General features: G+C 40.5%; 1 protein-coding gene across 2 annotated transcripts in view; it reads left to right on the top strand.

Moving 5' to 3' along the window:
* Window positions 1–25,251, top strand: part of LOC133021550 (receptor tyrosine-protein kinase erbB-4-like) — a 294,248-nt gene that overhangs the window by 223,557 nt on the left and 45,440 nt on the right. Inside the window, exons 15-20 of one of the 2 annotated variants that reach the window (XM_061088453.1) lie at window positions 5,012–5,169; window positions 7,282–7,326; window positions 10,952–11,084; window positions 14,943–15,065; window positions 17,401–17,499; window positions 21,316–21,498. In XM_061088453.1, coding sequence (XP_060944436.1) covers window positions 5,012–5,169; window positions 7,282–7,326; window positions 10,952–11,084; window positions 14,943–15,065; window positions 17,401–17,499; window positions 21,316–21,498 — 741 coding nt within the window. Of the gene's footprint in view, window positions 1–5,011; window positions 5,170–7,281; window positions 7,327–10,951; window positions 11,085–14,942; window positions 15,066–17,400; window positions 17,500–21,312; window positions 21,499–25,251 lie in introns of both variants that reach the window. The other variant, XM_061088452.1, reaches the window with a different exon arrangement.

The raw sequence follows: 25,251 nt of genomic DNA, 5'->3' as shown, positions 1-25,251 counted from the left end.
TCTGGTCCAACCCATGAATACTTAATAAGATGTAATAATGTAGTAATGACTGCTTAGTATTCATGTAGTAATATGATAATTACTGCTTGGTAGTCAATGTAATAATCAAGTATAAATAGTGAGTACTACTAAAATAAAAGTAGTCATGACTTCTGAGTACTCATGTATTAAGACGTAATGACTGAGTACTAATGGAATATTGTAGTAATGACTATTGACTTTGATGGAATAGTGTAGTAATGACTACTGGACATTATCTCTATGCCTTTTTTAAAACTAAACTCAATAACTACTCTCATAGGCAGCAGAGTCAAAAGCTGTCATATTTATTACACTACATAAAATGTGGTTGCAATAAAAGTTAGATAACATGAATATAGCAGTTAAAACAACACAGTAGAACCAGATATACAAATTGCATGTTAAAAATGCTTTCCTATTAAAACATGTTTTGAGCAGTGTTTTAAAGATATATATAATGTAGGGACTGCTTCTTACTTGTACTAATGTAATAATGACCAGTGAGTACTGATGTAATGATGACAGCTGAGAACGCAATAATGTTTTCACTATGGCTGAGTAAAGGTGAGTACTCATGAGTTGTAATGCCGATACGTTGACGGCTGCTGTGATCCCATCTTATAATGATCTGAAGTTACCTTTGCTGTTCACTCACAGTCCTCTCTTCTACTTCCTGGGAAGGTGGGTGCTATAAAGAGAATAAAGCACATAGAGTGACCTGTGGTTTACCTCCAGCACTTTGAGAAACAAGTGATTAAAAACTTTGAGCAAAAACTTCAAAGTAGTTTGTAATGATTTGGATCAGCCGAATAAACCAGTTAATTAGAACAAGCACAAAATCATTAGAGGCTATGTTCAATCTTTATTTTTAATTTTTGGCCATATTGCGGAGTTGTTAATTATTCAAAAAGTCCTGAGGTTTATATATGAGGTTTTGTGTTTAGACATCACTCAATATGTCCTCATTTTCACCCCTGTCTCTTGGAAATAATGTTGAAATGTTATACAACCAAACAGGCAAATACGTTGTACAGGAAGCTTATTACTTCCATTGACGTCGAGAGGATATGTTGTCAGTTTTTGTGTTTGGCAAGTGGCATAAACATGGATACTGAATAGATTAGTAAAATTAGAACAGACAGGCTCCCTACCAAAATAACATTCCAGTGTCCGTTTGTATGGACATGTTTATGGTTTATGTTACACTCTGACAGCACTTCAAGTTAGGGTTTATAGATTTCTGCAATAGGAAATGGTTTGTATTTATTTAGCGCTTTTCTTGTCCTGATGACCGCTCAAAGCTGCCAGGGGCAATTTGGGGTTCATCTTGCCTGAGGACATTTTATCACACAGAATGTGAGTGAATGGAAACTAGGTTCAAACCACCAACCTTCTGGCCAGTGGGCGACCCGCTTTACCTCCTCCACAGCCCCCTTCCAGAAACATAGAACAAGTGCCCTCTGACACTGAGAAGCAAATGTTTATGATTTTCCAAAACCAAACCACTGACTGGAATCTGGATGCAAACCCTGACGTCAGGTGTTCTCTCTGTTAGCCCTCGATTCACCCAGGCCACCTCCTGACTCTGCCGCCATTAATAAACCATCATCATTCATCCAAAACAAACATTGCCTCTAAACATAATCGAGCCAGCCATCACGTTTCCCACAAAATGTATTCAGTGCTTCAGTTTAATCGTATAGAAACATAATTTCTATCTGTAATGGCCATAAGAGCACTTCTCATTTTCATGCGGTATGTCAGCCTATGGGTATGTAAATGTGTGTGCGTGTGGGTGTGTGCGTGTTTGTGTGGAGCCAGGCTAACCTGTTGGACCTCATATAAATGTCACATGGGCAACACAGGCACACAAATGCATTACAGCAATCATGTAATGGCCACAGTGCCCATAGAAATTGCATTAGCGTTTACACACAGTGATTTGATAGGCCTAATGCGTTCTGTCGAGGGGGATTGGAGCAATGACTGTAACAATGAATCCCGGCAGTGTTATGGGAAGATGATGGTACACCTGGAGTAGTTCCTTCTGTCAGTTACACAAATACACCTCTGTTTTTGAATATGCAATATAAATAATTTTAAGTTAATTCAGACATTGTTGTACTTTCTTGAATAAGGAAAGTGATCTCATCTATCCTCCTCTTACTTCATGTAGGTCCCTCTTTTCAAATATTCTCTTCAAGAGTCTGAAGAAAAGAAACGTATTATATAATATATGTTTGGTGTGGAATTGAGTCAGTATTGAAAGAGATTAAATCTTTAAAAAAAAGTCTGTTCAGGGATGATTTGATTTGACGAATGTCACCCGCCTCAGCTCCAATCCATGTTTTTTAAGATTTGGTTCTTCAACGATCAACTCTGATAATCCAGTAATGAACTCTGGTGTCATGCGGTATGGTAGTGTCATGTGAATTTCTCCTTGGACATTAAACTTGAGGTGGACAGTCTCTATGTTGCTTTCTATCAAGTGTAAGACCCATGTCTTTCCTCTCTAAGAGCATCATTGACATTTATACTGAAAGTTATATCAAAGCAAATACATGCATGTAGTCATGCGCATATACATTAATGCCAACAAACTGTGTCGGAGGTTTAATATCATTGAAATGCTTTTAAATCTGCTGGAGGGCTTTACATTGCTTTATGACCACTGTCATATTCATAGAAGCCACTCATCCATCTTTTTTCCTTTTTTCCCCACTGTACTTCTCTGCCTGGTTTCCTCCATCCTCTATTCTTGTCTCCACCTCATCAGTGATGCTCTGATTTATTCTGCATTATGATATTTGGAAGACTTTCAGCAGATATAGGACATGAAGAGTTTGTCTGTACATTTACATACAATATCTTATAATAACTACTCTCATAGGCAGCAGAGTCAAAAGCTGTCATATTTATTACACTACATAAAATGTGGTTGCAATAAAAGTTAGATAACATGAATATAGCAGTTAAAACAACACAGTAGAACCAGATATACAAATTGCATGTTAAAAATGCTTTCCTATTAAAACATGTTTTGAGCAGTGTTTTAAAGATATATATAATGTAGGGACTGCTTCTTACTTGTACTAATGTAATAATGACCAGTGAGTACTGATGTAATGATGACAGCTGAGAACGCAATAATGTTTTCACTATGGCTGAGTAAAGGTGAGTACTCATGAGTTGTAATGCCGATACGTTGACGGCTGCTGTGATCCCATCTTATAATGATCTGAAGTTACCTTTGCTGTTCACTCACAGTCCTCTCTTCTACTTCCTAAATCCTTCCTGATGTACCCAATCATGCTTTGAGAAGCCTCAGCCATGAGATCTGACCCCATAAAGAGTAATGGTCTCCCCTCCTGAAGTGATTGTGCGATTTGTGCATGGAAGGGAATGGAAAAGACAGATGTTAAACCCACACGCACACAGACACACACAGGCACACAACGAACAGCATCACACACGCTCACATCAGCTTTAAGAGCATTTAGCGCAGCGGAACAATTTAAATTTACAGCAGGGCACTTTGGTCGTGACGCTGGGAATCCCTGCCATCTTTTTGGATGCCCAAGTAGCCTGCTGGTGCAAACACTGTTTGTTTGCACTGTCACATAATTTAGCTTGCTGATGTGAAGGAATTACTGAATACACAAACACACGCACAAACAGACACACACACACACACGCACACCAATGGCCATGGGTGGGAAGACACTCATAAAAGTGCCTGGCTCAACACTAAAGCCAGGGAGAGCAGTGCGACATTCAATTTGCATAATTACACCGAAGTGATTGCATATTCCCACACACACACAAAAGCTTTAGCTTAGACACACTGATACACTTACACACAGATGCACATGCACATACAATGCGAAGGCATTACTTACTGTTATGTATGAAGACGCTCTCTTTCACACTCATCCACTTGTCAAAGCAGTTATCTGCAGTTCACTCAACCTCTTTTATCTCAGTTTGTGCCTTTTTTTTAAACAGGGTGTGTATTCCTATCGTGCCTGTATTGGTCTTGTATACACTTTGTGTTAATCCTGAGTATTTGGTTGTGTTTGCATTTGTGTGCGATCCAGACATCCGTGTGAGAGAAATCCCCGGCTGTAGGTTTGATTCCCACTCACCATGTGTGCATGCAGGACGTGTGTGTTTGTGTATGTTTGTCAATGAGATGTTCTCTAGGCCGGTTGATGATACGGAGCCTGACTGAGAGAACTCCTCGCCTCTCGTCTTCCCCTCCCCTACCTCCTCCCTTGCCTATATTAGCTCCATAAATCCTGTTCTAGGCGGATTGTTATGGTCATTGTGTGCGCTGTGAGCGATGGTTATTATCTGCCTGCTCCGCTCACACTGCTTTATGTGTCTCGTCTGCTCTCTCTCTCTCTCTCTCTCTCTCTCTCTCCCTCCCTCCCGCTCCTCTTTCTCTCCGTTATTCACACTATAGCTTGCTCGCTCGCTCTCTCGCTCGCTCTCACTGACTTGCCGCATCCATGTCCACTGTCTCTGCCTTACTCTCCCTTATTACTGGACGGTACTGATTTTTTCACTTTTCTTCTCTCCCTCCTCACCACTTTAAGCCACTGTCTGTTACCTAATGCTGTGTCTCTTATGCATTCACTGCCGCACACGTTCAAGTGCAATAACTTAACCTGTAAAGGAAGCTGCACTCGGCACGTCATGTAGAAATAAACCCATCCATCACTTTACTTTAAAAACGGAGGCGACAGCAGATATCTTATCCCCATTTGCAACAATATTGATTTGTCCTTTCTGACGGAATTTGTTGTGTCAGGCCTGAATGGGTGGATGGCAAAACTTTGAGTGGTCGTCAAGACCAATATCAGTTTGTTGTCAAATGGCAGCTTAACCTTGTTACTTTTGAATACTTACTAAAAGCCTCATATATATATTTTATTCAGAATTATTTGGCATATGCATCTAAGCTCTTGTTTTCCTCCACTGTCTGCAGGGCCCAGACCATTGTGTGAAATGCCTTCATTTCAAGGATGGTCCAAACTGTGTGGACAAGTGTCCTGACGGTCTGCAAGGGGCCAACAGCATTTTCATCTTCAAGTACGCTGAAGCCAACAACGAGTGTCATCCCTGCCACACCAACTGCACACAGGGGTAAGTGCAGCCAGGGTGAAGAGAGGTCACAGGTCAGGGGTCCAGTGATTGGTTATCATTACAGTTATATCATCCTTTCAAAATCAAAAGTTGGTTCCCTCCATCTGTAAACGACAAATGAAAATAATATCCAGTGTTTCATATTTGAAGTAACTGTTTAAAGAGAATGTACGTTTTAGGAAAATCAATCGGTAGACTGCCTGACACAGAAAATGAAGCTTCTCATTGCTTCAACCTTGCACCTAAATCTGACAATACTACCGAGCATCTCCTCATTTTGCAAAAATGACAATGGATTGTCAAAATAATAGAGGAACATACATAAACCTATGTGGGTAGGTAGTACTAATGCGTTACTGGTGAGCCCATGAGCCACAGCATCTCACCAAGTAGCCCTGCAAGCTGTCGCCACGTCACCTAGACTCCTGCGGCACCTATTTCACAAACACACTTGAATATATTTCCCTGTGGCAGTGACTGAAACCTTCTTACTAGCTCTCTGTAAGTGCATTTGGCTTTTATATAATATTGCCTGAATAGCATATGCTCAGGAAAACTCCCTATCCGTGTCCTGCAAACATAAAAGGATGATCCTACGCAGGATAAGACAGATAAATAAAAGAGGTGAGGCAGAAATGGAGAGGAAGAGACTGAATGTGAGGAGTCAGTGAAGTACCTTGCCACTCTCCATTCCTCACTAGCCACTGATCTCTCCATGTAATATTCAGCAAGGGTTGGTGAGGCATCATTTTGTATTTAACTCCAGGGGGAGTTTATGTCACTTCCTTGTGTGTTGTTTCTCCTCCTCTGAGTGACAGCCTGCAGCTCGCTTGAGCATAACAATGTACTTGTAAATGAAAAACACTGGGCCGACACTCTGTCTCAGGTAAAGCTTCATAAGCAGGCCCGCCTCTCAAAAACACAAGCTGAGGGAGGGAGAGGGAAGAGGTGAGCGACACAGACAGAGAGGGGAACAGACACAGTCATGAAGAAAACCAATAATCTTTACTTCTAAACATCCAAAAGAGCCACTAAGTCTGTCAGTCATGGCATATTATACCAGTAGTGCATTACAGCACAGCACAGATTTTAACCATCGGCACCGGAGGACTGAAGACATATTTGCTTTTCATTAGAAGATTAATCTTTCACTCTGAAGCTGAACTGAGAATAAAGTCGGAGCTGAAAGAAGCTAACAAGGCTTTGGTCCAGGACTGGCTTTATATTTCAGGTTTGCCTGCAGGCGTCAGGGAAACACACGTGTTTGATGAAGCTCTTGAATGGTGCTGTACCTGCCAGTGGCTTTATGGCGTATTTCTCTATGTTTGACATTCAACAGGCAGAATATAAAAATTAAACTGAGTTCAAATGGATATATTTGAACTGAACTGAAATTCAGGACAAGGAACAAGATAGTGAAATCACGTAGAACTTTATATTCAGTCTATGGGTTCGACACCGGTTATCTCGGAGCGGAATTACTTTTTCGTCCTTCCAAGAAAAGGTTTGTTTCAGAAAAAGTTGTTTTCAGATAATTGTTTAAAAATTGCTGAGCTCCTGATTGGTCCTCACACTGAAGAATAAAATACATAATTTGATAATGAGACTCAATTGTTCTAAATAGGAGAATAGTATGACACAGACAGAGAAGAATGTTGGTACAGTTCACTTATACAAAAAATACAACCCTATACTAAAGTGTATAAAATAAAATAGAATATTTTTTGTTAAACCATATGGGAGGGAGCAGATAACAAACATAGGTCACTGCAGGTCCTGTAAGGCTTGTTCATTATCTTCTGGAGAGTGGGGACTCTGCCAAGGTTCACTTTATCTCAGTGCCAGGACAGGATGGGAACTCCACACACAGAACAACAAGTAATGTAATCTATCTAATCGCAATGCTGATGCCCAAAGGTCTCGCAGCTCAACAACATATGGTTTAGTTTGGTATAAAACAAATAATAGGCACGCATTTAAAAGCTGATGCATGCAGATATTTAAAGATGTATTTTATCATAAGTTCCCTGACAGCCCCTCATCATTTTCATAGAGTGAATGTGCCAAACTAAAAACGTTTCACTTTGTGCTTGATCTGTGTTGTTTACCTAGGTGCATTGGACCAAGACTGCAAGACTGTATTGGCTGGATGGACAGGTAGAAAATTCTCGGTTACACACAAACACACACACACACACACACACACACACACACACACACACACACACACACACACACACAAACACACATGCAAGAATCACTGTAAGCAAAGTTTGTGATTAATGGCTAGCTGCAAGGCCCCAAATCCCTAGGAGTGTCCTTAAACCTTCTCTGTGCACGCATGCTTGTGTGTGTTTGAGTGTTTGTGTGTGTCTGTGTGACCGTGTGTGTGTACACAAAAACAATTTGCCTGGTGCTTGATAAATTGATAGCGCTGAAGCTTTTGTTCTGCAGCTGTGGGGAAGAGAAAAAGGGAACAAAATGCCGCTAACAGTTTGCAACAAATAGATTCAAGGTTCCACAGGAGAGAGAGTTTGGCATCAGGTGGCGCTCAGAGCTGTTGTGTGGTCTTTGAGGGATGATTAAAAAAAAAAAGAGGGTTGAGGAAAAAAGGCTGATAAGCAGAGTGAGCAGTCAACATGACAGAAACTACTGGTGTGTCTGGGGGACTGCAGCGAAAACACTGAACCCAAAAAAGAACAGTGCTAAGCAGAAAAGAAGGATGGTGCACTGGTGAAACTCTGTGTGACTTTCATCTGGAGGCATATAGAAGAACATATATGTGCAAATGATACGAGCTCACAGAACAGTATCCCCGGGAGGAAAGCACATGCACAAATGCAGTCCCTTGAGAATGTGGCTCTCAAGCTCAACCCTCTGTACACGCTTGCAACTTCTCTTCTGATACCTCATATTTAATTGATTACATTATGATTGTATATATTTGAAATGGTAATATTACATGATTACGTGATAGTCTTATTGTAAATTTCCAGACTGGTTATTCTGGTTATCAACATTGTAATTGTGGATATCAGGAATTGAAAACTGAAGTGATGTAATTTTCCCATTAGGGTGACATTGTAGATATCTAAAATACAAATTGAGTATAGTCGTAATTTTTTATCATACCTGTTCTCTTTAACTCGGATGAATTAAATTACATCTGCATGTGCAAGTGCTGAGCTGTTTGGAGAGGGTCAAGGTTGCACTCGTCACAGTCTCGTGCTCGCGGGACCACATTTGTGCATGAAGTGCAGAAATTTAATTTCACAAGGATGGTTTTGTGCTCACGGATACGGCCGTGTGCACACATCCATGCATGCACTTGGTTTTAATGTGCATGGATTTTGAGACTGATTAGATGACATATATCACCCCAGAGAAAAAGAAAAACATCTCGCAGGAGGCTATGGTGGCTTCTAAGGTGCGGATCCAGGGGCAGGGGCGGGGGTGCTGAGATCTGATTGGCCCCTGAAGTGCCCCTGTCCTGTCAGTGGTCTTACAAAGATAATCACTTACAAAAAATACTAACAAGGACAATGACAATTTTATTCTCTAAGCCTAATAAGCATTCAAACAAGGAATGACTTAAATTTGTACCTCTCTAATGGATGTTTGACATATAATTGGCCCCTCCGTCCTAATTGTGGCCCTTTTTAAGACCCCTGATTTAGAAAAAATTCTGCCACTAAGCTAACTCAGCATGAGGAAAAAGTCTTTTTAGGCAGATCTGGTGAGCAGAAGAAGCCTCATCACATCTCTGACATCCTGTGGATACAGTAGAAGATGGTTGGCTCACCCCAGGCTTATAGCGGTCACCTCAGAGGTGTCACACATGTCGTAAACCCGATACTCACTGGATGTATTGACTCCTGTACACAAATGAAAAGTGGCTTATCAGACACAAATGATTAGACTAATCCTCCAAAGGCCATCGCTCCACCAGGCGTTCACATGTATTATGTTTTTGCAGGGATTGTAAGCATATCTGATTAAACTGGATTACTCACTGTCTGTCACTTACTCGTGTCGTGCTTAGTCTGATAAAACTGGAAATACTTCATCTAACAAGTTCCAATTATCTGTTCTTTTAGTTTGAATTCATTAGAGCTGTTGTCTGTTGGTCTTCCCCCGATTCCCACATGCGTGATTAACGGATTTCTTTTTAAATCCCGATGTTGATGCAATGGTGGAGAAACATTGCATTTGCTGCATCACTGACCACGTGGCCTGATGGGTGATCTTTAGAACTGTGCGTCGTGGGCATGTTTACAGTAGAGCAGAGGTTCAAGTGATCAGTCAGGGGACCTTTTAATGCCATTTGGAATGACCGACCAAGTGAAGCATGTGGATTGAATTAGATCATCCACAGTGGATCGGGATGCTGACATTACGTCTGTTCAAGTGTGAAATTCTTATAGGTATTTTTTGCTGCTCTCCTGTATATGGGTAGCCACTGTATGTCTTTGAGCATTTTCCTTCAGTGGATTCTTTTTTATTAAGTTGCTGAAGAGTATGCTTACTTTTATTTTTAGTGAGGTTTATAACAAACTTTCTGATGTGTGATTTTTTTTGGTTGACTTTCAATGATCTCATTTACATGGATTATCATCAAATAAAAGAATGACAGTTTTCCTACCAACTTGATAACAACTGTGTTATACCTAGTTTGATTAAGCAAAAACAAGTTCAAGTATAACTTGTGTAGTCTTTTTGTCACAGGCACAGCTCTATCCCTTTTCATGGCCATGGCCTGACTGATTTTACATTTCTATGTCAACTTTCCAGAGAGGAGAGATAATGTGTTAATTCTTACAATAAGATTTAGAGGTGCTATTAGGCCGGTTAAATACTATAATCTAACCCTCTCCATGTAATGGACCAGTATAAGTGTCTAACCCCCGATGAACAGAACATTTCACAGTTGGACTAAATGTGTTTTCTGGTGGAGTGACAGGGTCTATATTACAATATCTTAATATCACTTTTGTTATTAATTGATACCAGCTTTTCTGCAGTAAGATAATATTAGATAATATACCTGCCAGGCTAATTGTTCTCTATTGGTCTGAATGGCTCTCACCTGCACTTTAACAGTTCAGAATGATCCAAGTCTCCAATGTGCCGCCAAAGCGAGAGATGTGGGGGGGATTCAGAGTTCCTCACTTCCCATGAAGCTGGCTGACGGTGATAACAGTTTATGGGGTGTATCCTTGCAGTCTGTGATAAACAGTCCCAAATAGCAGCCTTTTTTCCCAGTGATTTAGGGCAGAGTCTGAGTCTGTGTTGACCAAATTAGCTTATTTCATAGCAGGAAAAGGGGGGGGGGACTCCTTCTACTTACTTAAAAATTACTTTGAGTGTTGATATCAAATGACAGCGTCGGTGTGGTGCTGAGAATTCACTTTGATGGTTATTTCCATGTTTTTGATCTCAGCCGTGGTTTTAATGAGAGGGCATGGAGGGATATAACCAGATGAAGCTCAGAGCAAAAACAGACAAAAATGGAAGGTGAAAGTTTTGTTTTTTTATTTCAAGAAACATCCACACAGCCTCACGCGGATGATCACAGAGACGTGTGTTGTGTTTGTTTGTTTTATTACCTTGTTTGTTTTTGTGTGTGTGCAAATGATAGTTTAAGGACAAGTTCGTCTTCATCCTCTGTCATCATCTCCTTCCTCGAGGTGAAAATGTGTCATCGCCTCCACCCTCTTCCGTCTTCATCAATTACTTGTTTTTCTTCCTTCTCCTCTCCCCCCCTCCTCTTTCGTGTCTTCAGAACCCCTCTGATCGCAGCGGGGGTGATCGGCGGCCTCTTCATGGTGGTGATCCTGGTGCTGAGCGTAGCCGTGTCTCTGCGCCGGAAGAACATCAAGAAGAAGAGAGCGCTCCGTCGCTTCCTGGAAACAGAGGTGAGCAGGGGGGGGGATGAAAAACAAACTGAAAGAAGGTTGATGTTGATTCCTATATATGCCAGTGAAAGATGTTTGGAGGAGTATGACTGGATAGAGAAACCAAGCAGAGGTGGCAGAATTATCTAGATTTTGTACATAATTCACGGCCTCTGCGATCAATACTCCATTACCTTTACATTTGTCTTAATTAGTGGGATTATATTGTTGTCTGCAGATTTTTGTGTGCTATGGAGTCTGTGTGTGAGTATGTGAGTATATGTATGTGTACCAGACACCACACGCTGTACAACATAAGACAAAGTCAGACTGAACGAGGCAGAGAGGAGAATGAGACTTCAGGCTTCCAGATGGAGTCCGAAAAAAAAGTGTCAGAAACTCGGAGGCTCAGGTGTTGACTCTGCCCTGGTATACTGGAGAGGACCCTTGTGCTAGGAAGAGGGAAGGGACCATACCATTAGAGGAGAAAAAACACCCTCCTCTTTGGTGTTAAAACGAGGAGAGTACATCATGTAACGCACTCCTGGGCCCATAGTGTGAATGAGGTCGGGTTTCACTGCTTTCTGTCTATTCGGGGAGCACAAGTATGAGTGAAGTGTCTGATGGCTTCGATAATGAATAAATAGCACCGATATGGGACGTTATTATACTTATATGTCTCTTACATATTGTGCCACTGTTTTTCTACACAATTTCCGACACAATGTGGTGACACTTAAGTTTAATATATTATAAAAGCATTCTTCAGTGTAGCAGTGTCGAGACCTGAAGGAGAAAAAAGCTTTCTGTCATTCTCAATGCCACAATATAATGAATTACATAGTGTAAACAAAGATAAAAGTCAATTTTCATTGAAGAGGAAGTATTGAATAAACATTTACAAACAAGAAAACACTTTTACACAAAGCGGTCACGTGTAGGCTGATGTGACCAATCGCTATTACTACAGTGGTTTTTACAACTCAGGTGAAAATAATTTAGCTTTTTAAACTCATTTAAGTTAATTATTCAGTGTGAAATGTGAATGTTTCAATATATACGTAAGTAATCATGTAAATAATTTAAATTTTCCCAAAAAGCTTCAAAATATTATGAAAAATAATGCCAATAATGGCCAATTTTGGCTTAACTGTGAAAGTTTCAGATATGAGACAAATCTTTCAATCATGGCCGCTCTGTTCTGGGACCTCCCTACCTTTGTTTCTTCATTCAAGGAAAGTGAGAGCAGCAGTTGAAAAGAACAGAGCAGGCATCAGTAACAATATGACACATTGATTAGATCAGATACATAATGAGTGGGAGGGGCTGGGGTGGAGGAGCGTTGCAGTGGAAGCAGGAAGTAGAAAGAGCAAAGCAACGTGATTGCAGCTTTGCCGATTGGTTGCCTGAGGTTGCATCTTAAAGTTACAGCACTGTTGTACAACTGTCTCAATGCATATTAGATAAATCCAAATAGTTCACTTTCTTACGTACTGAGAGATTAATCAAGTAAATCTTTCAATACAGGCCAAAACACCGATGACCTGGTGTTATATAAATATATACTAAAGACTTCAAATTGTTTCTAGCTGTGGACTAACCCGACAAAGACAATGTTTTTAACAGCTCTTTATTATAGAAATGATTACCCTGTCTGCGAGAGGCACAGGAGCAGGCAGACAGAAGTCTGAACTGGAACTAATGGCTGTCTGTGTAGATACTTTACTTTGCCTATAATGTGTTGCAGGTCGATAGTCAGATTCTAGGAAATTATGTCTGAAAACTATCACATTATGTTAATTGTCTTCCCACTGGCTATTTGCTCTATACATAATTTAAAGGTACCGTGTGGAGTTTTTATTGAAACTAGTAAAAATATGTTTCGATTCAAAGTTATTTCCCATAGTGCATATTGTTTATCAATCAACTCTAGTAAAAACAATAAACACATTTCCCTCCTGAACATTTGCAAAAGAGTATTTAAAATCCAGCATTGGTTATGTCCATGAAGATTTCTCTACCTCCACCTTTAGGACCTGCTGTTGTGAAATAGTTTGGACTTATTTAATAAGGAGTGGAAAAGGCAACAACTGTGCATGGATACATGACTCCATATGCATCTGTGTGCTTGTACATGTAATGATGAACAAAATGTAGGCACTGCTCTGCTAATGGTCACAGCGAACCTTTTTAGGACTGAAAAACAGATGCAGTCATACAAACTTAAGTCGAGGGGACACTTTTAAATCAGAAATTCAAACTTTCCCAAGTGGATTACTCAGCAGCTCTCTTTACCACTTTTTTTTTATACATGTTTCTCTTTTTGAACATTTTTCGATGCACGTGCCAGGCCAGCGTGTTTCCTCATCACCCTCACTCGTAGTTAACTGCTATGAGAAATCAACTATCGTGTTTAAATTTCAAACACTTAGTTTTTTACATGACGACACAGCTTTGGTTTGATTTCAGCACTGGGTTGTGCAGTGAGAATGTGGACAGCTCCAATGTGCTGCACCTTCCCTGCTGCACAGTCTCAACTTCTTCAGGACCACTAGTGCTGGACAGCTCCCTGCATACTGGACTAGCTTATCGTAGTGTGTGTGTCTCTGTGTGTGTGTGTGTGTGTATTCTGTATGTGTGAGTGTAATGTTTCTAGATGGTTCATTTGAAGGGGGGGGGGGGGGCTACATGAACACCATTCTAGTTTTAATCCCGCAGAAGCTGATTTGTTATTCCATTAAAACAATTTGAAGACAGACTATTGTTTTTTAATCAATGGCAGAGCCAGAGGGACAGAAGGTGCCGGCCACAGCCAGACTGATTTAAACTCTCTCTCTGTTTTCCTCTCTCTGCCCTCCCTCTCTAATCGTCCTCTCTTCTCCTAATTCTCCCCGTTTTGCTACCTCTCTCAAGCTTTTGCATCCTCTAAACTAATTCAGCTGCTCACTTCTCCATCGCTGTCTTGTAGTTATTGTTGTTCCTGTTCTCTCCCTCCATATATACAATTCTTCCTACTCGATAGGTATTTCATTTGTCCGTTCCTCCACTTGAGCGGTAATGAGACAGCAAAAGTGTCAAATCTTTTCAGGCTCCACAATTATCCACATCCCGCAACTCTTTCTCTCTGCTCTCCATCCACCTCTCGCCATCTCTCTCCTGTGCACACAAATTAAATGTCCTCACACGTTATACTGAAATGGTTTTGGCACTTCAGAGTTCGCATTTGTCTTGATGGAAAAATGTCATTAAAAGCAACACTTCTTTTTCAGTAATAACTTTAAGCAACTCGGCGGTAATTGTTGTTTCCTATGATTAAAGCCGAGTTTCACAGCAGGAGTTCTTAGAAATTAGGTCAGGATATTTTTCTGAACAGCTTGTTTTCCATTGATTCTAGGAACAGGCTTGTATGAATGACAAATATTAGAAGAAAAACTGTCTGTATTAAAGGTTCTTTTACATAATTGAGGTTGGATCAGGTTAACTTTGCATTTGTATAAACACGACATGGAAAGTGAGTTGTGTTCCTATGATTCTCTTAAACCTAAATAGCATAGTACTGTTTAACAATAAGACCGATTTTAACCATTCCATAATATATCCTCATGATCGATTATCACTTGATCGTTAAAGAGATACTGCTCTTTTAAGCTGTAAACTAAATTGTATATGTGTTCCTTGATGAAATACATTAATGCAGGTTTTTAATATCACATTTATCACCAAATTTATTTTAGAAACCTTCATTTATGTGTTACACAACCGTCATAGTGTTTCAAATGCTTACGTCAGGTCAACCATTTGTGTCTAATTTGTGTTGTAGGGTTTGTGTTACAGTTAAATCTGATTGAATGTCCTCTGTGTTACTTGATGTGTTTTTAGCTGGTGGAACCTTTAACACCGAGTGGGGCAGCACCCAACCAGGCCCAGCTTCGAATCCTGAAAGAGACGGAACTCAAAAAGGTCAAGATTCTCGGCTCTGGGGCCTTCGGGACTGTTTACAAGGTAAAACACTCAAAGAATGAAAAAGTGTGTGTTTGCTTGATCATTTATTTAAGTTGAAAGGTGGCAAATATACAGATATTTCATATTCACTCTGAAACTTGAGATCTTTTCCAAGGTCTTGTAAGATCTCGCAGAGAGACGTATCACAAGACAGATAATGACTGTAAATCAGATGTAAGGCTGGTGGGAATGAAAAGAATAAGTAATATAGCAGATACTGAGACCCCTGGGGTTACAGTGAAAATGAGGTAGCCGAGGTCACCTCCAGTGTGATGACCGGTTGGGGAGAGGTAGAGAGGAACGGCTCTTAAATGAGAAAGAATAGACTCTCTCGTCCTGACATCATCAGTGGATGTTTTGTGGATCCATCTATTCACATTACAGCCCGTTTCTGGGTCAGAGGTCTGGCATGAGCGCAGATGTCCTTTTTCTTGCATGTTACCTCTGGGAATCTGCAACCTCTGGGCATGTAAAGAAAAGTAGTCCACCCACAGTCACATGGTTGAGCCCAAGCATCCATACAGTAGTTTCCCTGGTGGTCACACAGCATTGAGGTAAATACATCTCATCTCCACTGGATCCTCTCAGAGTGGAGGAGCAGTTTTGTGACGCTGAGACGCTCTCAGGCAGTCAGCTGAGAAAACTCACTTCAGCAGCTTCACTGCACGATCTTATTAATTCAGACACAATCCAGAGGTCGTGGCTAATGAGCTTCAACATTCAGATTGACGTGTAAAGTTTTTTGCTGTGCAGCAGAGCTCTTTTTTCTCCAAAACATAAAACACTTTTCCATTACATAAAGTGCCACGTTAAAGGTCCCCTGTAGACTTTTTAACCACCAGTGGCACAATGATTAGATGAGTGACGCCTTGTGTTTCTTGTGTTTTGTGTTTTACGAGCACATGAAAGCAGACGCACACTTTAACACACAATGACACAAGTGAAACAGCTGTCGTGGATGCGTGCAAGAAAACAAGTTAAACATGATACAGAAGAGTGTTAATATTCCAAGGCCCCTTCTTGAAAATGGCCTAAAATGTATATTGTATATTTCTGCAACTGCAGGGTCTATATAAACAACAGTGGTATCTATATAAAGGTAACAGCTGTGAGGTTTCTGTAGGGATTTAAGCATCAGTATAGATGTTAATGGGTCAGGGTAAATGACAAGGGAACACATGATGAATAGAGGATTTCATGTCTGCAGATTTTGTTGTTTTCAAGTGAATATCTCCTATGGAATGGTGCAGATGTATCCCACAACCCCAGCACAACATCTGAACACCATCTGTGCCCAATGTTATTCTAATTTAGTGAAGCAGAGCAAAGTAACAGAGATTTTATTAGAGATGTGTTTAGGCATCCTCTCCAAATAGCCCGCTTTGGCACAATCGGTTCCAATTGAGATTTCTCACAATATAACACTGTATTCATTTTATTTAAATATCACTGATTGGCAAATAAACGGCTGTAAAAAGCTTTCTGAATAGCAGAGTGTATTGGAAGCTAAGCATACATAGGGTCTCAGCAGATCAATGGTCAGTTCCAACAACCAAGGCAAGGCCATATAATGAGTTGTTGGCAGATGTTAAATACTTCAGAAGGGGCCTTAAACCGAAATAATACATGTATCTGTCTACTCCCCTTATGGGGCTGTCAGCAACAATATGCCACCTCGGTTTGAAGCACCCTATTCAAATGTGATGTTAGAAATGGTAGGACATAGTCTTCAGGTGTATTTCGTACCAGCTATAGCAAACAACAAAGTGCAAAGCATGACTTAAATGCTCAAATAGCTCTTTTGGATAAAAATGGAGCATGTCTACACTGCACAATATGGAATATAAAATAAATATATAATACTACATACCCTGAGTGTAGTTAAAGTGAGAAACAAAGTGGTGAGTCATTGTGCTGCATTATAATTATTATCAGAAGTGCAGGTAGGAAGACAATCAAGATGAGGTAGGACATGGAAATTACAGCTTTGTGAGAGCAGGTGTCTGTAACTGTGAGCGGAGGTGGACGAGCTGTCATCACATGAAGTGAAACACGTTTGAAACATTTTCCCCAAGTTGTTTTCGCTCCTCTTTGCTTTGACCACATTGGCAGCCGCTAAATCAGTTTAATCCCATTTGAAATTAGATACTTCGAAGTAATTAAACAGCTCCACACAAGTTTTTACACAAGGACAAAATAACCTTTAATTACACAGCCTGTCGTACATTCTCATCCTGTTTGTGAGATTCATCCTCTTTAAAGTCTGCAGCACCTTTCTTCTGATACACTGACTCATCATGTGGTTGTGTGTGTGTGTTTGTGTGTGTTTCTTTAGGGTATTTGGGTTCCTGAGGGTGAAACGGTGAAGATTCCAGTGGCCATAAAAATCCTAAATGAGGCCACCGGACCCAAGGCTAACGTGGAATTCATGGACGTGAGTATTTACAGAACAGGAAATTGTGAAACTGAGCTAAAAGACTGAAAAATAACAAAAATACATTCCAATTTTGAGTTCTATGTTAAGCATTTGAGCCAGTTTTTGACTGGATTTCGTGCAGTGTACAGGGGGGTGCGAATGGAAACAGTGTAAGCACATAAGCGGCGAGCTTTGGCTTTACACCTCAGAGGATTTACTTATACAGTGTGAGGTGGAATTTAATAACTGAGGTTTGGAAACGTGTTTTAGTTTATAGTTTATGTTCTTGTAAAACTGTTTCAGTTCAGCAAACTTAATGATCATACTGTATCAGAGCACTGTTGGCACCATGACTTATTGTTTTGTGCCGGGAGAGGATTAAAATAACAAAAATACTGAACCCACTCCTCAGTGATTTAAAAAAGAAAGCACAACTTGCACATTAGCTCAGTTGGTGAAATGTAGCATTGAGAACTAAGCTTACGCCCTATGGATCGTCGGGGGGGCCTCTAGGACCCTTTCACGCTCTTGGGTACAAACACGCAACTCCACAGGCTCCCGGCACTGTGCACCAGGGCCACCGTTTATTAAACTTTCGTAACTCGGCTCATTTCAAAAGCAAAAGCAGAAAAAAAATTATGATTACCCTGCGATGATGCAATGCAGATGAAATAACATCCATCAACACACGTGCACATGCACACACAGACACGCACACATGGAAACCGACCCAATTGCGGTCATGTTCTGCACTCAGCTTGACAGTCTGAGAGGAAGAGATTTTGGGGTGTTAGCGTTTCTATTTTTATCGAGACGTCTTTGATGAATATCCTGTGTGTGTTTAAACTTATGTTCTACACTATGGGCTTTTGGGTCCGACAAACAGAGAAACAGATATCACCCATGAAAAACACACAATATAAGAAAGAGAGAAACAGAAGGGAGATTTAGGGCTTTTCGATAGACTCTGTAGAGACATAGTGGCTGATACAAAAAAAAGGAAAATGTACTTATAGGCTATTTAGGACTAGACGTGTGCATGTGAATGGCAATTTCTAATGTATCTGACTCTGATTGGCTGAGCCAGAACGCAAATCAAAAAAGGGCTGAAAACAAATTCAGAGCTAATTTGTTGATTGTTTGTTGATTCCTTTTTTTTTTTGTTAATTATTTCCATCTAATTTCCCAGTGATGATCTCCTACGCATTTATCCGGTCCACAATCTTCTTGTGTTGTTTTCTGAGCAGCTGTGGGCTCAGCCTCTGCACCGGGAACATCAGTGGTCTTTACTGTGGATAATGATTTGTTTACTTGACCCCGGTTACCCTCAAGCTGCAGGTCACACTAACTTACCTCTTAGAAGAGTATCTGAGGACTGACACAATGATCCCAGTGAGAAGCCAGGGTAGCAGCACCGAGCCTGGATGTATGTATCTGTGTGTGTACAGTGTAGTAAGGCTTTTGTTCTGTGACCCACAAACTTGCATTCCACATTCATAAATAATAATGATAATAAACTTAATTTACAATCCACACTAAGCTACACAGTGCTTCACAAAAATCAATATCACTTCAATATCCAATTCATCCGCTACACATTTTGTGTCTTCCTGTAAAAATAACGTTAAATTGAGTCCATTTTATTAAATGCGTTTTGAATACAGGTTTATTCGAAATAAATGATAATTTACCATTTATTAGCTTGAAATGTAATAATTACATTATTCAAGAAAGTTGATTGATGCATCTATTTAGGTTGTGAATGTTATCTGCATATTTCACAATATTGCAATTTACTTTGTTTGGTCTAAGTAAGCCCGTTTTCCTACTTTACTGCATTAAGGTTACTGCAATGAATTATTGCATAATCTTTTTCTGACGCCAGGACAGTTTTTTTCAGCCAAGTTAAATTATTGTCCCCTCTACACGTGTGAAACTTTCATTATAGTACGTGAATGAGTTTTTTTTTCACATGTTGGATTCTGGATAACGTCCCTGATCGACTCTGGAGTCTCTCACAGACTCTGGCCCGATTCAATGTATCTACTGCCATCACCAGAGGAGCAGGGATACCATAAAGTTTACAATGTGTTGTGATAATATCTCTCTCTTAATAGAGCACTACCGACTATTTCTGTCTCTCTGCAACACCCTTACACACAACCGCCTCCACCAGTGTTGTGTGCTTTTGCTGCACTGTTATCCATCTCATGATGAATTGTCACATTAACCCTTGCAGAAACAAGGCTTTGAGTGTGTAAACCTGTGTAAACGAGCTGTATTTCTCTTTGGTAGCTCTTTTTTTAGCATTAGATTAATAGGTTTTGAATTTTCACGGTGCTGCCATCGTATTCCTTATAGCAAACTAATATATTACGTTTGCTCCTGCTCTTCAAGTCCCTGTATGTATAGGTGTTGACACCACAAGCAAGTTCAAAGCCTGATAAATAATATACCGGAGCAGCTTTTTCATATGTACATATGTTCTATTCAGTAGCGGCTTCTACCGCAAAAATATTCCACACCAAACAACTGAAAAAGAAATAATTCTTACTGTAGTTTGCAATAAAAATAATAAAGGACACAGACACTTGATTGACAACAATCTCTTCCCGTGATGTATTTACTACATTTGTATTTACTACAAAGAGTGCTGACAGCCTTGTGAGGCAGCGAGTCACTTTGATGTGCAAGGTTTTTTGTATAGAAATCTACTGTTTCTGACGTAGTGGAACCTTGCTGCTAACCAAGAGAAATTCAAGAGAAACTTCAGCTTGAAACAGAATACCAGCTTCTATGATCTTAGACAGTTCAGTCAACACTTGTAAACATGATGGACTCTGCCAGTGTGTTGAGTCTTGGAACCTTTTCTCAGGCATTCGGCCTTTTTACGGCTAAAACTACAGTTTGGGTTTAATGGGACAACTTGTGAATGAAGCACTGATCCTCTGAATATTTAGTCACACGCCTATAGATTTAACCATGTTACCCAAGTAAAAGTATAAATCAGCTATTCTGATCCAGACAGTGGAAAGTGTCTAACAGTAGATTTTAAATATAAACTTTATTTGACTTTTTATGTCTGCAATTTCTAATGAGACCCTGCAGTGCAAGTCACAATGACAAATTGGGAAACACAACAGCAAATCCCAAAGCACAACAACAAATCAAAAATAACAAAAAAGAGAAGACAATAAATAAAACACAAAGGCAAACCACAAAAAAAGCAAAAAAGAAAATAAGTAAACACAACCACAAACCACCACAAACAAACAAACACACACACAATAAAACACATTGGCATATCTCTAAACATAACAAGTCAAAAAACAACTACATACAAGAAACACAACAAAAAATAAAGAACACAAAGAAATACAGGATAAGTGAACACAATAGTCGTGATTTTCCCCTTTATTATCCTCGCTTACTAAACCTGCTCAGTTAATAAAAGCACTTTTCAAACTGTATGTTTGATTTTCTGGTAAATTGTGCTGTCTGTTAATGGAGATATGCAATAAGAGGATATTAAGTCTTCATGTGCTGTTCAATCAAAAATAATTGGGATATTCTCTGCAATCAAAAGACAAAAAAATTGTCTCACAGCAGAGCGCCGCAGCTTCAAAGGCGAATTCCAAGCTGGGTTCTACACGAACACTCAAGATCAAAAAAACAACACGTCAGTGATGTGATTTGTGTTTTCCTAAGACAGTTGGCTGACGAATATAGGAAACAAATATTGCAGGATCTGTTGACATACTATTACAAACGTCAACCTCCACCAGCCCTCCTCCCACCCCACATGCCTGAGTGTGTACGTGTCTCCTTCAGGAGGCCCTGATCATGGCCAGCATGGAGCACCCCCACCTGGTCCGCCTGCTGGGCGTCTGCCTGAGTCCCACCATCCAGCTGGTCACGCAACTGATGCCTCACGGGTGCCTGCTCGACTACGTCCTCGAGCACAAGGACAACATTGGATCCCAGCTGCTGCTCAATTGGTGTGTCCAGATTGCCAAGGTAAGGCCGGAGAACTTAGCTCTGCTGGTCGTTTCTCATGCTTGTTGCTGGTTTCTTTATTTCCTAAGTGACTGGTCAAATTATTTGATGACAAGTCCGTTGCTGAAGTGATTGACCCTTGATGTTGAGTTGCTCTCTGTGGTCAAGTGAGCTGTTGTTTGTAGACACCCTGAAAAGTACCATTTGATTATTGTCTATTTGAGATGCACAGGTGCTCGGAGCATCCAACCAGGGAGAACACGAACATTTTCACCTTATCCTGAATGGAAAACTCACGTGACCAAAGTTTACAGCTCTGCTCATTTCATCGTCAAAATCCATTGTGGTTCTCTTCCACTGCGATTTGGGTTTTACTTAAATGTCCTTCCGAGAGACATTTTGGCCACCGTGCATGTTTCAGGTGATCAAGGCAAAGTGAATTGACAGAAAAAAAGATGTCTATGTTAGTCTTAAGTAGAAGGTTGACAGCCAGAGACTGCAAGTATTGTGTCTGCTGGCATGTGTGTGTGTGTGTTTGTGTGTGTGTGTATGTGTGTGTGTGTGTGTGTGTGTGTGTGTGTGTGTGTGTGTGTCTTTGTGTGTGAGATTCAGCAGCAGACAGTGCCGCCGCTCACTACTCTCTGTGGAGAAGCGTAGTAAATAATTCAAAGCCTGTGTCTGGAGTGCAGGGAACTCGGTGTTACAGATCACGGATGTAGGAGTGCATTATAATAAGCTTTAAATAGTTTTAATATTAATAGGCGGCATATTCACCGTGCAATGGTCTCTTTTTTCCTCCTCTCTGTCAATGTGGAAAGACTAAAACTGACAAACTCGCAAGTCACCAGAGATAAATCAACATCTCTCTGACTCGAACAACCCGAATGTCTTTAATCAGCCTCAGAAACATGTTGTTATCCATGTATTTGATGATTAATAAAAGATATCAGCTGCAGGACCTGACAAAATATACCCCTGTATGTATAATACGATTTAATTGTGTCTGTAAACATGCTCAATGATATAGGGCGGGTTAAAAGCACATAAGCACAACACAGCAAGAGAGTCGTGGACCGAAAAGCCAAGAAAAGCAGCATGAAAATGACTTCACAATCGCTGCAGTCCCAGATTTAATATCTTAGACAAATATTTTTGTAACCATTTTTGGCTGAATCAGAGGCAGGCGGCGCTCCAGTCGGCTTCCGCGGGAAAATATTAAGCCATCAATTAAACCCTGAGACACAGTTACACAGTCCTACCATAGAAAGTGCTTTTCCTTCTTTTTTTATATAAACCAAAGGCAATCAAAGCATGCATTAATTCTTGCCATGCTGACAAACTCCCCATGCTGTGTAACACAAATATTGACATGGTACGGAATTAATCACACAAATTACTTAGTGCGAAGAAGGATAGAGCTCGGCTACACACACACACACAGGAATTAATACTGTACATGCCAACTGTGAACAGTTGTCAACATGGAGACATGTATAATTCATGAAGGCTGGATATGATGATGCATTATTTACTCCTGTTACCGTGGGTCTGGAGCGTGTATTGTTTAGCGTGGTCGATAATTGGCTGCGGCTCTCGTGTGGACACAAATAGCTGTCAGGAGACGCGGTCAATACGTTGCCCACATGTGGCTTCACGCACACACACACACACACAAACACACAAACTGTGGCCCACACTTATCGGAATCATGGCAATGAGGTAAATTCAAACACTTAGTCTAATACGATTCCTGCGTGTAGGAATGCTGACTGATGATAACTTGCTCCTGAAGATTCTTTCCTGCAAATTATGTCATTATCATTTTTCATGGATGTAGCGCGTACGTCCGCTCTGTCGAGGCTCCCGCAAGTGACGGGAGCCCCCCCCCACCCCACCCCTCTGTCATGGCCGCCATCACAGCCATATTTTATTAATGGAGTGATCTGCCCTGAGAGTCATACTAATGAGCAGATTCATCAGAGCCACTATGCATGCAGGGCTCTTGATGCTGCCGAATATGTTTTTTTTTTTACTCATCCTGTTTTATCTTTGCATATCCCCCCCCCCCCCCCCACTACAACCCACTACATCTCTTTCTCCTCATTATGTCTGCTTGCTTTTTAAATCTCCTCCTAGTTCACTAACTCTTTGGTCCTCTTCTCCATGTATATAGGGTACAGTGTCACATGCTGTGACTTGGAACTGCTATCCCAATATTTCAAATTATATATATATCAAAAGATGATACCGCTGAGATGCGGTTGTGTGGGAAGAGGATGTCAAAGGAGTTGCTCTAGGGTTGATCTGGACGACGTCCTCAAGAAACTTCTCAAAGTGGATGAAATGTTTCCAATTTTCACCCTGACACTTATATCTCAAGCCATTGAGTAGAGGAGAAATTCAAATGCAGACAGTAGCTGCTAGATTTCAGTCATAGAGAAATCTTGGTAGATATTTTATTCCAGGACCAAGATTAAACAGATTTTACAATAAATACATTTGTGGACAAATACATGTCCTATTAAAGATGTTCTAAACTATGCAGCAATTAAATCTGCTTTTTCATTTACTTCACGTTTGTACTGCATTAACATCGCCTCGATAGCAGCGTCATTAGATTCCTGATTCTTCAGACATGAACCGCTCCAGTGTTATCTAACAGATTTTTAATTATTTCACTGACTTGCTTTGACAGTGAATTTTGATGCTGCACTTGTGGCTGCTCTCACTCATATGATACCACATGCTTTATCACGTGGCATCTCATTGAAACTAAAACAGGGGCACTAATGCGTTTGTCTCTTTTTTCTCAGTCTATCTATCTCATTCCTTTTGCGATGGAATAGCAGCGTCAGTCCCTTTAGTTTCGACATCACATTTAAATCGAGGCATGCATTCACGGTCCCCAGAAAATGAATCCTTCTGATTTTAAAACACCACCAGCAGAATTTGCACTTGTCCAGTTACTAATCTAAACGTTTACTGGATGATTTGGTAACACAGACGTACACACACTCAAGATGGTGGTGTAGAACCTTTGGCTTTTCCTCCAGCGCTGCTGTAAGTTCCAGATTGGCAGATGGTTGTGGGTGAAATCTCTCGACAAACATTGAAGGGATTGCCATGATATCCGGTACATTCATATGCCTTGTTCGATGATCTGTGATCCGCCGAGCTTTCCTCCGGTAGCATCACTAGGTCAAAGTCTCACGAGCCACTAAACTCTGCGATACCCCTTATTGACTTTAAAGGTGGATCAGGACTTTAAATTATTCCATTCTGACGCTTTACAGCCTGCTGTTCACAAACACATTGTCTATTACTTTCGTCTCAACATTAACATGTAAAACTGTCGGGGACATTCCGGTTATAGTATTTTTATTCTGCGTTCATTTATTATAATGGGACAGTTGCTGTAAGGCAGTGTCATGACAGGCTTCCTGTTGTAAACTGGAACAATTTAGAAGCTTCTAGTTGAATTCCTTTGAAGCGGCAGAAATAGACAAAAAGAAGGGAAATGATCGAATCTGCAGTCGCATAGGTTGTACATAACAGCGATGGTTGGCGTCAGGATTTTATTTTCCCTGTTAAATATTTAGCGTGAACTCTGCGCGGTCTGCCTTTGAAGGAAGACTTTGTGTTGCTCTTCCTGTGAGACTTGCAGAACGATGCATAATATCCACATCAATACAACACCACAGTTTAAACAACTTCACTTACATGATACACCGGGCTTTACACTCGAAACTGTTTGTCGAATACGCCGGCAAATGT

This window comes from Limanda limanda, chromosome 16, assembly GCF_963576545.1.
Source record: "Limanda limanda chromosome 16, fLimLim1.1, whole genome shotgun sequence".
In the NCBI taxonomy this organism is placed as follows: Eukaryota; Metazoa; Chordata; class Actinopteri; order Pleuronectiformes; family Pleuronectidae; genus Limanda; species Limanda limanda.
The sequence above is the reverse complement of the archived record's forward strand: the minus strand, read 5'-3'. Positions and strand labels throughout refer to the sequence as shown.